Genomic DNA, 18576 nt, shown 5'->3' on the forward strand with positions numbered 1-18576 from the left:
ATGTGAATGATTCTGTGCAGCATTCTCCTTTTTGAAGGAGATCATTTGCCTGGAATTATACAGGGAAAGTCCTTCGAGTTACTTCCTTAAATATATGTCTATTGTCAGCTCATTCCAGCTGTTCTTTCTTTAATAATTCAAATCCCTCTTTGTTTGTGGGATTAAAGGCTTTGTCCCCATCAAAAGGATGGCATGTATGGTTGAAGGTCAGGTTGGGGATACATGGGTGGGAAGTAGGCACCTCACTGAGATCTACGTGGCCAATGGTCTGAGCCAGCACTGTTCACAGTTGCAGAGAAACCCATATGTGGTCCCGTATGTGACCCCATTAGCCCTTCCAGACAGCCAGTCTTCTGTGCCCAACAGGACACTGCCTGAGAACTTCACTGTCTTGTGTCCCTTCCCATTTCTTTCAGTGTAAAAGGGTGGGTCTTCCGTATGTGGTCTGATGCTGCATTTAAAAAAGGCTCCCACCCAACTCCAACAGAGCATCACAACCCAAATGTGTACAATTAGGGGAATAAACCAAATTGTAAACTTGTTCTGCATTCTATCACAGGAGTAGAAAAGTTCAATTAAACAGAGAGGGAATGATTTCTCCTCTTACCTCCCAATAACCTGACTTCATTGATGTTATAGGGAGAGAGAGAGAATAATTCAAATAGCAGGTTGTCTCAGCAGTTTACCTAATAGTGGCAGCAAAAGCAAAATTAGTCAACTTTTGTGGGACCTGGGAATAGTTTAGGAGGTGAGAGAAGATGAAAGTTCTCTCCTCTCTGTTTTGTAGACAAGGACATTGCAAGGTCCATTCTACTCAGCTCTGTAGGAACTGAACTGAAACTGAACTCTCAGCCTTTGGTAGCTCTGAATTTAGAGCTTGCAGGTGGGAGAGGTGACACAACAGGGATCTCCCCAGATGCTTTCAGGTGGAGCTATTTGTTGCTATGGAAACACTGGTCAACCTACTTGATTGACCAGGGAGGCAGGAGGAGCAGAGAAAATGACCTTCATCTGCACACAACATGGGACATCTCCATAGTGCCACAAGATCTTTTCCTTGAGTTTGTGGGATTTGAGGGACAGAAGTGTGATGGTAGGGGGATAGAGAAGGAAGAGCAGCCTCAGTAAAGATCTAGAAGGACTGTGGACACCCTGTGGCCACCTGCAATAAACCAGTGTGCTCCCTCTGCTCTGTTACTTGGCTGCTGTTGATCCTGGGTTCAAGTCCTAGGATGATATGGAAAAGTCTGGAAGTATAGTGTTTCAAATAATGGAAAAGGTACAGTCAACTGTGGGTTCTGCACCCATGGATTCAACCAATGGTACATTAAAAATATTTGGAAGAGAAATTGCAAGTGGGTTGGGGATATGGTACAGTGGCAGAGTGGTTGTCTGGCATGAGTGAGATCTTAGGTTTGATCCCTCACATCACAAAAAAGAAAAAATTGCACCTGTGCTGAATATGTATACATATTTTCCTCCTTGCCATTACTCCCTAAATAATCCAGTATAACAACTTTTAACACAGTATTTACATGGAATTAAGAATAATAAGTAATCTAGGGATAACAACATATAAGGGAGGATGCGTGTAGATGTATGAAAATATTGTGCAATTTTATAGAAAGGACTTGAGTGTCTATGGTATTTGGTATCCATGGGGTCAGGTCCGGGTGTCCTGGGACTAATCTCCAGCTGATGCAGAGGGATAAGTATATAAATGGATCTAGGGAGTTGGTCAAGAGTCTCCTGCAGAAAGTAGGATCCAATGGAACCTTAAATGACAGCCCCCTGTGGATAGGGCAGCAGAAAGGGAGGGGAGAGTTGTGATGGTGACGGGGAGAATGAAGGAGAGATTGTAGAATTGCATCTTGCAGGACTGGGGTGGGCAGGGTGAGGAAGGAATTCTCCCAGCCAGGGGAGAGAATTATGTTAAGAAACAATCCCTAGAGAGATGTAGCCTCAAGGAGCCCACTTTATCAAGTGACATCAACCATTTCAAGTCTCCCTGGCTTAAATCAGTGTGGAGAGGAAGACATGAGTACCTACAACCAAATACAAGGCAGTGTTCTACATCCAGTGCACAAACAAGATGAGCATCAACACCCCAAATACAACCCCTATCTGGTATCTAGAAAGAATGACGCTGTGGGTCAGAATATGCCAACAGGTATATCGAGGGCCACTTTGGGTTGTCCCCCAACGTGGGCTCTGCTCATCCCCACTCCTTCAGGGTTATGACTGGTTTGGATGGGCCACTGCCAGGGCAGAAAAGAAGAGGAAAGGGCAGGGCCCACATGTAGCACACATGTCCAGTTCCTGTTGATAAACCCCAACAGTGGAGGAGCCCTAAGGATTGATGTGGCTGTTGAGGGTGGCTCATAAGGGCTCTCAGACACACCTTTTGGGTCGTCCCCACTTTAGTTCACTTGATCTTAGCCAAAAGGCCAAGAGGCGATTGTCCCCCTTTTAATTCTACTTCATCAATGTGAGTGTGACTATTGGCAACTTATTTAACCTCTTGAAACCTCAGTTTCCCCATTTATAAAATGGGTGATAATAATGACGATGGTAATGATGATGATAACTAATGCTTAGGTTCAGGGATAAAATACATAAAGCTTTAAGCCCAGTCCCTGGTGGGTATATGTTCAATAATTTCTAGCTGCTATTATTGCTGTTAGGAGCATCTGTTGGTTCCTAGTCCCTCTCAAGCTTGACATTATCAAAAATAAAAATGACCAACCAGGATGCCTTTTAGTCTGTGGTCAGCTTTGCAAAGGTCAGTAGGACTCCAGAGCCAGGAAAGCTAGTTTGTCTTGAGAGGTTCATTCTGGGAGTATAAAGACCAGATTGAGCTTTCCCAAAGTAGGAGGAGTGTGGTTGGAAATGCAGGCATGTTACTTTCTCTCCTTCCTGGTGCAAGCCAGGCTCTGGAGGAGAGGGACAAAGGTCACCTTACCTGACATCCTCTGGAACAAGCCATTCTATCACTTGTGTCATGACCCTGGGCCTCTGCTCCAATCTCCCACAAAGTGCAGTTGGCTGGGGGCAGCTGGAGAGCAGAGTGCTGGGTATTGTCCCTGCAGACGCTGGCTCGATGACAAGGACCTGCTTTGGGAAGCCCTGACCTCATCATTCGGCTATGCCCTCGGGGCTGGCTCTGGGCACTGGCCCCCAGGGGATGTTGGGTGGATGATTCTGAGCTTTCTCTCTCCCTTTTGGAAATGATTAGCTGGATGAATCAATAGCACTTTCTTCTGCAAACACATTTAAAATTCCAAGATTCAAGCGAGATAATTGGAGTTCTGATTACCTTTCTGCTTGGACTCACACTAAGGGCTGGAAAGTGTGAAGTGGAATGTGAAACTACACCTCCTTGCTTATCTGCTTGCAAGCCAGCCCTGGGCACAATAAGAGAGCTATTTTAAGGCATGGACAGACCACCCTGAGATCCTCTGGAAGAAGAGTGGGCTGAGGTTCCTTTTCTTTCCTAAGGGAGAATGTCAAACATGTAAAATTAGGTATGGTCTACATGTGGCTTTTCCTTAAAGACACACAGACAGACCTATTATTGTCTACCACAGCCGGAGCTGACTGCTTTTGTGATAGAAATGTATATTAGCAGGTGTTTGAATGTACAAGCATTTCTTTATCTCAGTTCACTAGCACTTGAGAAATTTGCCATAAGTGTTTTGACCCATCCTAGGACTGCCCAAGTCAATAAAAACAGCTGGCCACTGTAAATATTTATTCTCCATCAGCTCTTGAAGTTAAATCTCTAGGAACAAAGGATGGGGATCTCTAGCCCTGTCTCTCTTTTCATAGGACACCACTCAGCCCTTCCTAGTTCCACAGGTATCCAAGGACTTCTCCCTAGTTCTAGTCCCTCCCAGTGACGCTGAGAGTATCAACAAGACGAAAGTCCTTTCACATCACCACACAGTGCAAGCAGAGTCAAGGAGCTTCCTTCCATTCTGTATTCACCCCCCGCTCCAAGAGTCCCACAAGCCCCAAGGTTACTGGCTCCTGGATTCTCTAATCTCACCCCCTTTTCCCAGAACTTTTCTTCAAAAAAGTATCTGTCACATAGGCCTTGATGTGTTTCTGTCCCCCAAGGATCATTTGTATTCTAGAAGTGATTTCTCTTCGTGGAATGACAGATTTTGTCCATGAGAAAGTTATACAAAAGCAAACTTTTTCATTTTTATGCCAAAGCAAACAATCCTACTATTTGGGTTAGAGCCATGGTTACTGTATGTCTGCCTTTAAAATGAACGATCAGTGTCAAGATTTCCAGAGCCTCTGAAGAGTGACTGGACCCTTAGTAAATAGGAAGGCCTTGTCGTAAAGTCTAAGCCTGGGAGACATAGATGAGGACAGATGAATGTAGAATCTTTAGAAACAAGTGATAGTTGGAAATGGATGACTTCTTCACCAGCTCTGGGGTCTGATATGTTGCCCTCTATAGTAAAAGATTTTAGTGATAAAAAGAACTAATTTATCTTTGGCAATGGGGCTCCACGTCTTGAATAATTACTGGTTAAATGTGTTAAACAGTAGCTAAAAACCCGACTCACATAGGAGACCTGGCCCAGCGCAAGGGCAAGATGAGGACAGGTGAAGAGGAGGTACCGGTCCTCTGGAGCTAAAAACCGGGACCCTTCTACTGTGTGAAGATTTGGGGTACCCAACTGAGTTCTGTTTCATTCCAGCCCGAAGTCAGGCTTCTGGATCATCCATAGCTTCCTAGGCACTAAAGGATGTTCACATCAAGGGAAGAAAATACTCCAATAGCAGCTAGAAGAAGCCTTTGGGGGTCTCATAACTCACAAATATTTATGTAATAATGGTCCCTGGTAACTGAACAAGGCCATGCTAAATTCTAGTGTATGGTCTCTGTCCACTGTGGATAACATGTTGGGTGTATTCAGTGTTCTGTCCTGGTCAACGGTTTTCTAGTAAAGGAAGACAGATAATCAACTGGGTGTGTTCTCTGAGATGTGCTCACTAGGAAGCCCCAGCCACGTATTCCTGCAGAGTATGTCACCCTAGTGTGATTGCTCTGTGTTTCCTCCAGCTGGATCCTACAAAGCTCTACTGATTCAGACAATAAGCTCACAGGTTGGAAGTGGGACACACAGCTGACACCCTAAAGCAGTAAAGTTTGGTGAAGAAAACTTTGGAGAGAAAAGACCTGGTGTGGTCATTCTACTGACAGTATGAGTGGTGACATGTGGAAATGAGAAGAAAAATATGAGGGGCATGCGAATTCTGTCAAAAATGTCCTTCCCCATGTGTCAAGAGACGTTCTAGATTATTCTGTGTTAGGGTTGGGGAACTGTTGGTCTTTAATGAAGTTTGGAGGGAGGGAAATGATGACTGAGTGGTCTCTCAGAGCTTGGCAAAGACATAAAAGCACAGCTGCAGGGACAGCTGGAAAATGTAAACACAACTGGGCCGGCACGTGGACAGAGGAGCGGGGTGCACAGAGGCCCAACCACAAGCCCAAGTCACCACCTCCACTGAGAGGAGAAGATCACAAGAAGTGGCAGGAGCAAGAGTGGGCTGGGTCATCTTGTCACTGGCAGGTTATTCCAGCTGCTGTCTCCAAACAAATCCCTTTTCCTTTATAGCCTTTGATAGTATGTGGTTGCTTGCCCATAAAACTCATATGCACATCTAAAAGATCTATTGAAGAGGTGGATGCATGGTTCAAGAAATAGGTAGCAAGTAACTCAAGACTGGCATCTACTACTGGATATTTCTTGGGCTATGCCAATTTATATCCTCCACTTCCTTCTCTAGCCCTCTGGTGTATTCTGCACAGAGTCCCAGTTTCTGTCTTAAGTGACAGTATTGTGCCTAACACTCTTCTCCTTTTAGATATATTCCCATTTTCCCCATGTACTCTTTTCCACTGGGTGCTCGGGAATTCTTTACATCTTACACTGCTTCTGTTTACAACAATTATCAACTCCGTTATAACATACAATGATAATTGTTTATTATGTTTTTGCTTACTGTCTATGTGTTCCTGGCTAGAATGTCAACTCTGTTAGAGTAAAGTCTTTGTATGTTTTGGTCACTGATATATCCCAAGAACTTAAAATTAGGTAGGGAATGCAGAAGATACTCGACAAATATTAGGTGAAACAAGCAAACGAATGAAAGGGAAGTGTTGTCTCATCTTAAATTACCATATACATTGAAGATTACCAGCTCTGTAGTTGGAGGAAATCCTCCCTCCTGAGCTTTGCTTCTATAGAATTCAGGGTCTACTTAATCTCTTCTCAAGGGCCCCTCAAATTCAACAGTTGGAAATGAGAATTTGTCATCTTTCCCCAAACCTTTCCTATTTATCCTGATATGTAATGGCATCATTTTCCCAGTTGCCTGAAAGGAATACTTGGATGCCACTCTGTCAAAACTGGTATATTCTATCATCACCTAATCATGTAAAAGCACCCCTCTCTCAAATTCTCTTCTTTCCATACCCACAGCCAAGACTCTTGTTCAGGACCTCATCTGTTCTCACCAGTGAGCTAGCAGCCCCTCAGTGGGGCTCTCTGGCTCTGTGCAGAAAGACCTTTCTACATGTGCCGTCCCTCGGCCTACACAGACAAATACACATACACGTGCCCGTGTGAGCACAAACACAGAGCTCTGGCTCTGTCCAAAAAATCTTTCCAGTGCCTCTCCACTGCTTTATTATTTTTCTCTAAACGTGTGTTTATCCTTGTCGGGGAATTAGAAAAATGCTTATATTTATGCCCCTATGTGATGAGAGCCTATTTATTTGAAGTTGGAACCTCTCTGTGTTTTGAAGATACAATTTAAGCTGCTTTTATCTCCAAACTGGCCTTTGTCTCTCCTTATCCCTTCTCTTACCCTGTTCTCTTAGGGCTCAGCCAATAAGTCAGCTCCTCCAGCATGCCCTGGATAGGTGTCCACATCTGTACCCCCACTGGGATACATTTCTACTCTCTTCATAGGAGCCGTCACAAAGAATGACAGCTTTCTTCTCCCAGGCCTCTTCTCTTGCTAAAATGAAAGTTCCTTGAAGTCAGAATGGAAAGCAATTCATACATGTGTCTTTAGTGTTTAGTCACCTCTTTACATTATTTCATTGAATCCATCTAGAAAAAAATTCCATGGGAGATAGGTTACTATTATTGGAATTTTACAGATAGGGCAACTGAGGCACAGTTAGATAAACTGATTTTTTCTTGGTCACCGATCCAGGATCATAAAGTGCAGGTTCAAAAACCAGGCCAATGGATTCCAAAGTTCTGGGGCTGCAGCCCAGGGGTAGAGCACTTACTTAGCATGCAAGACATCCTGGTTCTCCAGCACAAAAAAAAACAAAAAAAAACCAATCAGACAAAAATAAACAACAATGAAATGTCTCCCAGTTTTACTGTATTTAGGCAGCTTCGTGTCCTGTGCATTATTCTTTCTTAAATGTCCTTCATCTTTGTCACTTGCTCTCCATGCCCATTGACAGGGCTCCTGCTTACACGTTCTGCCTCCTCACCTTAATGGGTGCATACTTTTTACCATTCCCTCCACCTCTGCTCTTTCCCCCTGCCTTGCACCCTGACTTCCTACTCTTGATCTTCAGTTCTCCACATGCAAACTCTGCTCAACAAACGTGGACTGTATGGAAAATTGAATTAAGACAAGATACAAAACCAATATAATTTGTAAATAAAATTGTGAATTGCATCTTTGCAAAAAAATCAATTAGGAAGATTTCTACCTAGCGCAATGAAAAGAGGGAAGAAGAAAGAAAACACACACATATATTCAAAATCAGAATGAAAAATTTAAATCTACTCCAGGTTCAGGGAAACAGAACCACTGGAAGCCAATACAAAGTACTACTTGAGCCCATTTAACTTTGAAATTTAGGATGGGAATGAGAATTTCTAGAATAAATAAAGTGTACCAATCAACTTGGGGAGAAAATTTAAATGCACAAATAAGTATGGACAAAACCAGGAGAAGTGATCAGAGAAATAAGTAAGGAACTGGGCCGCTGTGGTGTCACTGAGCAAAGCTTTACAGCAACAGATCACTGAGATCATACCGAAATATTTCTGGCAAGTGAACACATGCAAACAGTTAGCTCTAAATTATTTTGTTTACTACATACGGATAGATTTTTTTCTTGAATTAGAATGGTTCAGCTTATGATTTTTTTCTTCACAACGCGGCAAAAGTATCCGGTAGCCAGAAGAAACCTCACTTCAAATTTTGAATTTTGAGCTTTTTGCAAGCTAGCGATACATGGTCTGATGGTTTCTTGTGACCTTGGACAGCAGCAGCGAGCCGCCCCGGTCAGCCACAGGATCGAGAGGGAAACTACGACAATATTGTACAGTGCAGTGTCGCTGAGCAGTGATACTTGGCGTGTTACGACCAAGACACGCATCTTCAACTTAATCGTATTTTCAACTTAGGATGGGTTTATTGGAGTATGACCCTACCGTAAGTGAAGGAGAATCTGCATAATTTGCCGTTTAAATCTGAGAAATGTAAAGTAAGCACAGAGACCGGAATTACTTATGCATATTGTGACAGACAGGGCTAGCTGTGTATCAAAATTTATGCGGCCGCTTCGGCAATAGTGAGTTATTGTTGAGCAACGGCTGCTTGGCTGGGGATAACTTCTCGGCCGCATATTCTGTCCTCACAATGGAATCTGAATGGAAGTGTTGTGTTCATTTCCAGGCTCAGGCTGTTTTAATAAGTGGGTCGAGTGCTCTCAGTTTTGTTTTCCCCTTCACTGGCTCCATTCACAGAGGTTGTCAAGGCTCTAGGGCAGCCAAATGATGAGCTGTGGGCCCGGGGTGTATTTTTGTAAATAAAGTTTTATTGGAACACAGCCACACTCATTTGTGTATTGTTATGGTTACTTTCACATTACAGTGACAGAGCTGAGCAGTTGTGAGAGACAGAGCCTAAAGCATTTACTATCTGGTCCTTTAAGAAGAAGGACCTCACTTTAGGGCATGGTGGGGTCACTAGACAGAAGAAGCCTGCCACGGAGGACATATAATAGAAGAAAACCCTGAACTGTTGAGGGGAAAGAAATAAACTTCTTTTGCTAAGATGCTAAAATTTTATAGTTTTGCAGCTAGTGTTATTCCAACTAATAACACAACAGGTGCATATCCCCAATAAAGTAATATTAATTCCTAAAAAAATTCACAAAAGATTGTTTCCAGAAATTTAAGGACATGACTAGGTTGAAAAAGAAAATTCATATCATCAAACTTTTCACACAATTTGGAAACATTATAGAAACTCATCATCCATCTTATAAACTACTCAGTAGAATAGGTATAGAAAAATGCCTCTCTAGAATATCTATCTAATAGCAAAGCAAACAGCATATAAGTGAGTGACTACAGATATTCCCATTTAACAGGGAATATGAAAATATGCTATCATCAATATAACATAGCACTATGAAAAAACAAAATACAAAACACAACATATGGAATAGTTTTTGAAGCATTACCAACATACCAGTTACAGTAGTACCCTACTCTGTAATTTGTCCATAATCATTAAATTATATACAAAGCTTATATGTGCGTTAATGCATCATGCACATAATTTTATTTATAACTATTTATATCTGCTATATTTTATATATAATAATATAGTTTTTTATGTGTGTTTTTGGTTTTTTTGGTACCGGGGATCGAACTTGAGTCCTTGCACTTGTGAGGCAGGCAGTGGAACCACTGGGCTGAATCCCCAGCCCTGTATACAATAATATATATTATTTGTTTTATATAATATAGTGTATTATATATGTAACTTGTATATAATTCATATATTTTACCAGTAAATACATTATTTAATTTATAAATAAAATATAATTTATAAATAAAACATGTGAATTATATATGATTTATAAGTATTCAAATACTATATACTATATAGACTTTACACATGATGATCTTGCTTAATATATTACTATAATGGTTTAGCTTTTCAACTACCAGCCAGTGCAACAAGGCAGAAAATAAATTAAGGAGGAAATAAATTTCTATTTTTTATTATAGAATACCTAAACAGCTTAAGATAAACTAAAAACTTTTGAAAATATGAAGGAAATATTCAAAGATGCCAAGTTATAAAATAAATATATGAAATTAGTAAGTTTCCCATAGGCCAACAATAATCCATGTGATTTTACTTAAAACAACAACAAATTTTGCTAAGGGAAATACAAGAAGTTGTGAATAAGTAGAGAGGGACACTATATCTGATGCTTTGGAAGAATCAGCATCTTTTAAACATATGAATTCACTATAAATTAACTTATAAATTCATTGCAGTACCAAACAAAATTCTAATAGGACTTAAGTCAGCATATAAAAAACTGATGATAACGTTCATTTAAAATTCATTTCTGAGAGTAGCCAAGAAATATTAGGAAAATCAGATTAATGTGAAAAACCTTTCGAAGATGGATATTCATAAAATAGTGAAATATATCATAAGATTGAAGAAAAAATAAAACCAAAGCAAATAATTTCAGATGTGTTCAGGGTTTGAATGTAAAAATAAGACTGAACACAAACTGTTAAAAGATAGTCTAGGTGGAAGATCTCTATATTCTTTTCTATTCAGAAGCAATAAAGGAAAAGACAGATTATTTATATAGAAATTTTAAACTAGTACAGGTAAAATCACTATTCACAAAATCAAAAGGCAAAGGACAAAACTGGTGAAAGGCTTAGTGATGCCTGTGACAGATGGAGGACTCTTCCCTCTATAAAAATAGCATTTACAAAGCAGTGAGGAGGAACACGCCCACAGGAAAAAGAGGAAAGGCTGCAAACTGTCATGACACATCATCCCAGGAGGAAATACAATCTCACTATAAACCAAAGTGAGACAATTTAAAAAATTCTTTCACCTATCATACAAAAAATAAATCGCAGATTTAGAAACATGGCCTGAGTTGCTTTACGAGTTGCCCGATGGAGGTTTTTTTCCTATCTGAGATCTTGTCAGGGTAACGATGAGGAGACAGTGCACTGTTGAGTACCCTCGGTGAAGTTCAAAGGCACAAGATACTTGACTATTTATTGCAGACGGGGGAGTAAGACAAAAAGCAGCTCAACAATGGGACCTTGCGGCGGGGCAATGAAAGGAGAGCAAATTTACGCTCCCGGAGTCGGTATTTTCATATTCCACATGGCCTCTAAATGGATGGATGACAGCAAGATTCTAAAATGTAGATAAACTCGATAAACTTCATAATAAGCTTCATTTTGGATAAAATGCCCTTATACATAGGTTTTGACAATGTGTCAGAACATTTGAAAACATATTGCTAAGTAAGAGTTATCAGTATCCTCCTAGCTGTTTGTGGACCTAACTGGAAGAGAGTCAGTTTCCCTAAGAGGATGTTCAGCTCCCTTTTCTCCCTTCTACCATCATTTCTGGGTTGCACCCAAAACTCTACACAAGTGAATTTAGCACCTGCAGACTACATGGGTTCACTTGGTGTCAGTTGTTCGAAAACTTTACAGAACGATTTTATGCAATTTATGACAACATTAGCATTTAGGGCTCCTCCATGCAGATCTTTGGCTTCCCAGAGCTCGTGGAAGTTGTCACGAGTGTTCACATGCATGGAGTAGTATCAGCTGCCCTCTCAAGAGCCCGAGTAGGGCAGATCTGATCACCTCCTTTTCTGCCAGGCCAGGTGGCTTGGGGGAGTCCCAGCACACAGCAGCCAGACCTGGCCTGGAGTCCAGGAGTTGTGGTTTCACCCTGCTGTAGAAAAGGAAACTGAGAGGGGCGCTGTGGTGGCCATGACTCCTAAGGATAGGACCATGTAGCGAGTGCAGATGTTTTCAAGATTATATCTGGTCAGGTTCTCGGCCTGACAGAAAAGTGCAAAATCGGCCTGTGATGACTTGACCTTGGAGTGCTTTTAGATGACTTTCTTCCTCATCCTAGGCCCTCTGGAATGAGGGACACCCTGGGAGAGTGACCCATACCATGGCTCCTGTTGAGAGGCCCTCACCTTAGAGCCCCTAGCATGTTAGAGTTTCAGCTGCTTCTGGGTCTCACGAGCACTAGAGACAGGCATTGTGTGTGTGCTGACTACCTTTTATGGCTTCTTTCACGGCAGAATCCACCGGTAGGATGTTCTTTTCTACCAGTTCCAGCGGCCCGGGTCGGAGAGCAATCTTTTCGTTGAGATCATCAGCAAGGCGGGCTCTTTTCAGCTTCATCTGAGCAGTTGGAATGGACCTCTCTGTGGTGGAGGCTAAATGGTTGAAATGAAAAAGATCAGTTTTCGAGTTTGATGTCTTTGTTCTGCTTTGTTTTGGGCTTGTGGCTATAAAACACTGTGTCACATCGTGCCCTAACAGCCTAATAATGTTTCAATGGAATCATCATCACTTCTCAAGGATTAACACCGAAGACTGGATACTTCCAAATAAAGGCAAATAGAGAGGCACAAAGAAAAACCTAGAGAAATTTTATTTTTGCAAGGATTTGTGGAAAAAAATGCAATTTGGAGAATTTTCAAGCAAGCATTCCACGGGGTCCACATTACTTGCCTCACCCTATGCTGCAGGATTTGGGTGGTAAATGGCTCAGGCTGAGCCGGCAGGAAATGCGATCTACAGTTAGAATGAGTAGTAGTAATAAGACGTTTTAAGGGTTTCGGACTTGTCAATGCTGTGACCCTGGTTGGGAGTCAAATGTTCAAGTTGTTTATGAAAGAATAGATTCTTTGAAGCTGTTACTTAACTGAACAGAGGGATTTTTAAAAACTGAATTTGTCTAACAGGTGTCTTTAATCATTTGGAGGGTAAGAAAGGTTATGTACAGGGCCCTAAACCCAACCCTATATGGCTGACATCAAACTTCCTCTTTAGAGTGGGCCCTGACTCATTTCTATGGAAGAACTTGGTGAAGAATCCAGCTAAATTTTTCTCTAATGGAAAAATGTAAGCTAAGATTCTGTAAGTGTTTGCAACTTTGTTCTCAACTTCGTGAATTTAGCAAATCATGAATTTATAGACAAGCCTCCCAGACCCATTATTCAGTCATTATCAAGCTATGAATTCAACCCTTGTGTCAAGTGGCTGACCTAGAATTCTAGGAATGGCCAATCAGTTGCAACAAGTTGGGTCCTAAGAGACCATTGAGAAGCCCCCTGTTAGACTTCCCGCCTTGTCCATTCTGCACACCAACTCAGCACTAATCTTCAGAAATTCCTTTCATTTTGTATTCCCCCTACAAGATGGTCCTCTCTGTCCAAGCCTGCCACAAACTGAATTCACCTCCTTTCACAACTGGTCCCTTTCCCTTCCCAACATGCCACCCTATTGAGTCTGGTCTTGTTTTTTCTGCCTCCCCAGCCTGTTGTCTTACTGAGCTCACTGTTGCTGTGCTGTTGCTTCCCCACTCTGTTCCCCACACACAACTCCTTTTTTTTTTCAGGCCACAGTAGGAAGCCTTCCTGTTCTTACAGGTCCTTGGTTTGTTTGACCGCCTCTAGCAATTACAAGCACGGGCCTTTCTTTTTATATTTCTACTTCTGAATGTAGGTGGTAAGCTCCTGGAGGGCGGGGTTTGTTTTGCATCTATCAGGTCTGTGTGCTAATCCTCCATTTCTTTTGGGCAGAGGAGAGGATTGCATGAAGCCAGAAGCAGCTCAGTATTTTAATGAAAGACTGTAATGATGTAAGAAATAACTTGTATAGGTGGTTCTGAAGATTGAAACAGGGCTTCATATATGCTAAGCAAGTGCTCTGCCACTGAGCTACTCTCCCAGCCTTAGAAATAATATTTTCTATTATATATTTGATTATAGCATTACTATTTACTCATTACCATAAGTGTGAATATGCCAAAAAGCCTGCACAAGAATGTGAAAGCCTTAGGAAACTCCCCATTTATAGTCAATACTTTTAGTACTTGGCATCTTTCTTGGTTATGGCATTTATTAGTAGGCCTATATTTTTTTCTTCCTAGAATCTGCCTATAATTGCGTCTTATCTTTATATATATATATTTCTTCCCAGAATTTGACTATAAATATAAATTTTTCCCTGATCTTTTCACTAGACATCTTGCAAGCCTGTTCTTATAAAGTCACTATTCTTTGAAACCCTTGCTTGTAGTAGCTGTGTGGAATTCAATTGCACAGATGATCCACAGTTTATTCAGCTAATCTCCTATTCTGGACATTTCACCATTTTCCGCTTTTCATTTTCTAAAGTAATTCCACGATAAACATCACTGTACATAAATCTTTGAAGTGTGATTATTTTCTTTAAATAAAATATGAGAAATCACAACACAAGCTAAAGGGTAGGTACATTTTTTAGAAGTTTGACGCACATTGCCTAATAGTGCTCTAGAGATGCTGAGTCGTACTCCTACCAGTTGTGTGTAAGAATGTATGTATTTCCCATATCCTTGCCACACATGGTATTTATTTTTATTTGTTAACCTGATCCTTGAAAAGTCTGTATCTCATTTGAAATAGCATTCTTTGGATTATTTGTACAGCTGCAACTTTGTGTTGACCCAGCAGCTGCTTCTAGGGTCTTGGCCATGACGTTTTGCAGGGGAGGTGAGAATCTCTTCTCCTAAGAGCCTTTGGTATCTTTTAGTTGTTGCATCCAAGTCCAAGCCTTGCAGCTTACACAGCCTTTCCCTTGAGTGCTACACTGTCCTCCTTCTCCAAAGCAATTCTCCATCTTATTCTATCCCATCTGTCACAGGGGTGAGAAAAGATCAGCCTTGGGAGACAGGATGGACTAGAAATGATACTGATTAAAAAAGCCAATATTCATGGCCGGGGATTTTAGCTCAGTGGTTTGGTGGCCTGCCTTGCAAGCGTAAGGACCTGAGTTCAATCCCTGGTTCCAAAACAAAAACAAAACAATATTCATGACTTTCATGATATTTCAGGACTGTTTGTGCTACTTAAAGCTAGCGTACAGTTGTGTAAGGGAATGTGCATGCTAGAGAAAAAGTGCTGGTGTATGTACATGCTGTTCCCTCAGCCTGCAAAACCCTTCCTTTCTTCTTTCTCTTCACGGTCCAGCCTTCACATTATAGCTCATTCCTTTGCTCCATTCCCATGAATTCTGATTCACATGGCTCTGTCCTCTCGTTCTCTGTACATCCATAGCACTGTGGATTTTCACTCTTTTCATGCTGGATTGTGAATGCTGATTCTAATGTCTGCCTCCTTTACTATCTGAGAGAAACCTTTAAAAGTGGGAACCTCTGCCATATTCATTACCATATAAACAAGGTTTGAAAGATCAGCTGGCTTCTAGTTTGACATCCAATGGAGTACTTATTTCATTTTCTCATTGAGTTTATTGGGACATTTTAGGTATACAGTACAGTTACATTCATCATTGGGATCTTGTACCTTTACATTGGTTCTCATTTTTTCCCCTTATCCCTGCCTTCCCTTCACCCCCTTCTCCCTTAATACAGTACTTATTTGACAAATAAATATTTATAGTTAGATCATTCAAGTAGAAGGTAGACCCCCTTTGAAGCTGGGCACCAGTGGTCTGTGGGAGTCCCACCTGAGGGACAGCAACTCTTGAAATAGTAGAAGCCTCCCTGCTCTTATTCAGGTGTTTGCATATGAGGGGCAACCAGGTGTTTGTCCTAGTTCACTCTCCTCAATGTAGAGGCAGTAACTTAGGGTGGAACTAGGTTTGCACTAATAAACACTGATCTTCTGAGATTGTTATTTTCTGCACACCAGAATATTAAGGAATCAGAAAAGCAGGATCAAGCAGTTCCCTAATGGATACGGAAGCAAACAGAGCCTCAAATGAACCCCAAGCTGAATGATGATCCAGATTAATAATTACCAACGCATGTCAAACGCTTCTTGTGTCCTCAGAAAGGTAATGTGACTTGTCCTGGCTTTAGAGTCAGGAAGTGTCACAGACAAAATTGTAACTCTAGATTGAAAGCTCACTGTGGCTTTCTAATTTGACTTTCAATGGGGCTTAAAATTGCTAGATGACTGCTTGAAGCTTCCACTAAAAAGTCAGGAGAGATGTTTTAAAGATGTTTAGGGAGATAAACAACTCTGGAAAAGTAGTCCACCATTTGATGGGCATCTACTAGTTTGTGATATCATGCAGACTTACCTTGGAGTATGTGCATATTAACCACTTTGCTGCGGTCAGACCTGTTCCTGCCCTTGTGCCTAAGGGAATCTTCAGGCTATGGAACAAAAACATGGAGAATTGCCTCGTTTTAATTTTAAAAAAAAATTTCAGTTTCCCTTAATGGGAAAAAAAATTACTCTTTTTGTTACAAACGGAAAATAGAAATATCCTTGGTCTTCCAGGTTTTGATGAAGAAAGACAATGACCATTCTAGGAGTTTGGGATGGGAAAATAAGATGGAAAGGTAAAAAGCTTGGGTCCATGTCAGGATTACAAATTTAAAAGCTTTGAAGGGCCATGCATGTACATGTTAATAAAATATTAATACAACAGTCACAATACCAACTTGCTTGTATTATAATTAATCCTATTCTATTGACTCTTATAACTGTCACAAAATTAATAAAGGTTAGAGATAAAACTTTGCATGAAAATATCTGCTATGACAAGACCACTTTCAGCCCTCTCCATCATTCATCTGGCTTCTCTCTTAGGACAGGGGAAAATGCAAAGCCTACAAACTTAGATTTTAGAAATAGATCATTTTCTGTATCTCATCATCTTGATGGGGGAGCTACTCAGTGATGGTGAACCTTTTAGAGCTTTCAGTGATAACAAACAGTCTTCTTCAGCACGTGTGCCAGATGTTCGCCACTCCTAGGCCGTCATAAGGCCAATCTAGGCTTGATTTCTACTAATAGGCTTTTATCTTACTATTTTGGGACCCTGAAAAAGGCCTGGGGTTCTCTCCAATTCTGATAAAAAGACAGTCAGCTGTTTGTTATTTTCTAGGTAGTAGGAACAACAGCCACTCACAAGCAACTTTGAAGAGTTGCAGAGTACTGCTCTTCCTGTCTTCCCACAGATAAGCAGCAAGGCTAGCACTCTCAGGCAATGACACAGTTGCCCCAGGCCATCCCTTCTTACTCAAAGTGCCAATGGTGCTGCATCATATTTACTCCAATGATAAATTCAGGTTGCAGAGGTTTGGTTATAAAGGTGCAAAATATGTTAATTTTTCATAGACTGGAAAATAAGCATTATCCCCTTTGCCTTTAAGCAGCTGCAGATAATCTCTGTCCCCATAGACTTTGCCTTCCATTGAACTACAGTTAAGAAAACCTGTTGGTTGCTATGGAAAGACTGCATTAAAAGGTAAGGCAGCTTGGAACTAACCCCACTGCCCTTCTTAAAGTCTTTTTGGTCCTCGGTGCGTCCTTGCTGTGATTTTCCCTAAAACCAAAAAGATTAAGGACATTTTGCTTAAATGATAAAAAATACAGTTTCAAAGCTAACTTAGAGGATTCCATCTCCACCCTAACTAGTACAGAAAACGGAGGCTCCATGTGGCATGGGGGCATCAACCAGTTGATGAAGTTGATTGCGGAAATTCTATAGCTTCAGCCAGAGTTTAGCATCCAGAGGTCTAGAACTAACAGTTCAAGTTCAGGAAAAGCAGTTTGCAAGAATTACCTTGTTGCTATCCAAATTTTTTCTTTGCTCATGGAATGCAGTTGGACTTTTCAGGGCTGAAACAGAAAGACAAAGACATGAGCAGAGGTTGGCTCAGGGGTTGGTCAGCGTTGCAGGACTGGCTGCTGTGTTGGCTGAGCTATGCACAGTCTGGAAGTGATTGCCATTATGAGGCCACAAGCAAAGAGAGAGAAAAGGCCTGGAGGACGCCAGCTGCCTGGAAGCCACAAGAGCCAGAAGAAGGTGGAATTCAGTCCTCAACCAAGCGGAGCAGCAGAGGCAGAATGCGTGACAGGAAGAAGAGTGGCAGGGCAATGACATTCCAACTTCCTGAGGAAATAGAGGGGTCAGAAACAACATGGTTTAAGAGAGGAGGTAGATAGATAACTAACACCCTCTGCAACTTTGCTCTGCTTTTGAGCTCAAAAGCTGGGAGGTCTGGGTAGGGGTGTGCTCTAGGAGGGGACTGTACTTTGGATGAGGGATGTGGCTGGTTGGTCATGAGCATGCAAACAAGGGTGTTTAGTGAGCAGCAGATAATCAGACTTTGAGGGCTGGAAGGAACCTTGGAGACAGGGAAGTCCAGTCTTGAATTAAATGAGGAAATTGAGGTCCATACAAATGGATTAGCTTGCCCAGAATCACACAGTTAGGGACTGGAGCCTACATTCTCTGATAACCCTAACTTCTTTGTAACTGTGCTATTCAAACTCCTCACAATCAGCCCACACAATATTGGTCTGTCACATGTAATACATAGTAGCTGTAAACCACCAGAACCAAATATCTCCACTCTTTCCTTTACATCTTCCCCATTACTCATCTTCAACACTTCTTTGTGATGATTTAATCAACTCTGATGATGTAGCAAACGAATTAGAATATCCAGCAAAAT

At 41.4% G+C, this 18576-nt stretch overlaps 1 protein-coding gene across 4 annotated transcripts in view; it reads right to left on the minus strand.

Moving 5' to 3' along the window:
- Nucleotides 1–18576, minus strand: part of Myocd (myocardin) — a 98753-nt gene that overhangs the window by 31055 nt on the left and 49122 nt on the right. For all 4 annotated transcript variants that reach the window (XM_010615008.3, XM_010615009.3, XM_010615007.3 and 1 more), the window contains exons 3-5: nucleotides 17682–17737; nucleotides 16188–16263; nucleotides 12146–12307 (exon numbers count right to left, since the gene is read on the minus strand). In XM_010615008.3, the coding sequence (XP_010613310.1) occupies nucleotides 12146–12307; nucleotides 16188–16263; nucleotides 17682–17737 (294 nt within the window). The remainder of the gene's footprint in view (nucleotides 1–12145; nucleotides 12308–16187; nucleotides 16264–17681; nucleotides 17738–18576) is intronic.

This window comes from Fukomys damarensis, unplaced genomic scaffold (genome assembly GCF_012274545.1).
Source record: "Fukomys damarensis isolate Sample0158 unplaced genomic scaffold, DMR_v1.0_HiC HiC_scaffold_13, whole genome shotgun sequence".
NCBI classification, from domain to species: domain Eukaryota; kingdom Metazoa; phylum Chordata; class Mammalia; order Rodentia; family Bathyergidae; genus Fukomys; species Fukomys damarensis.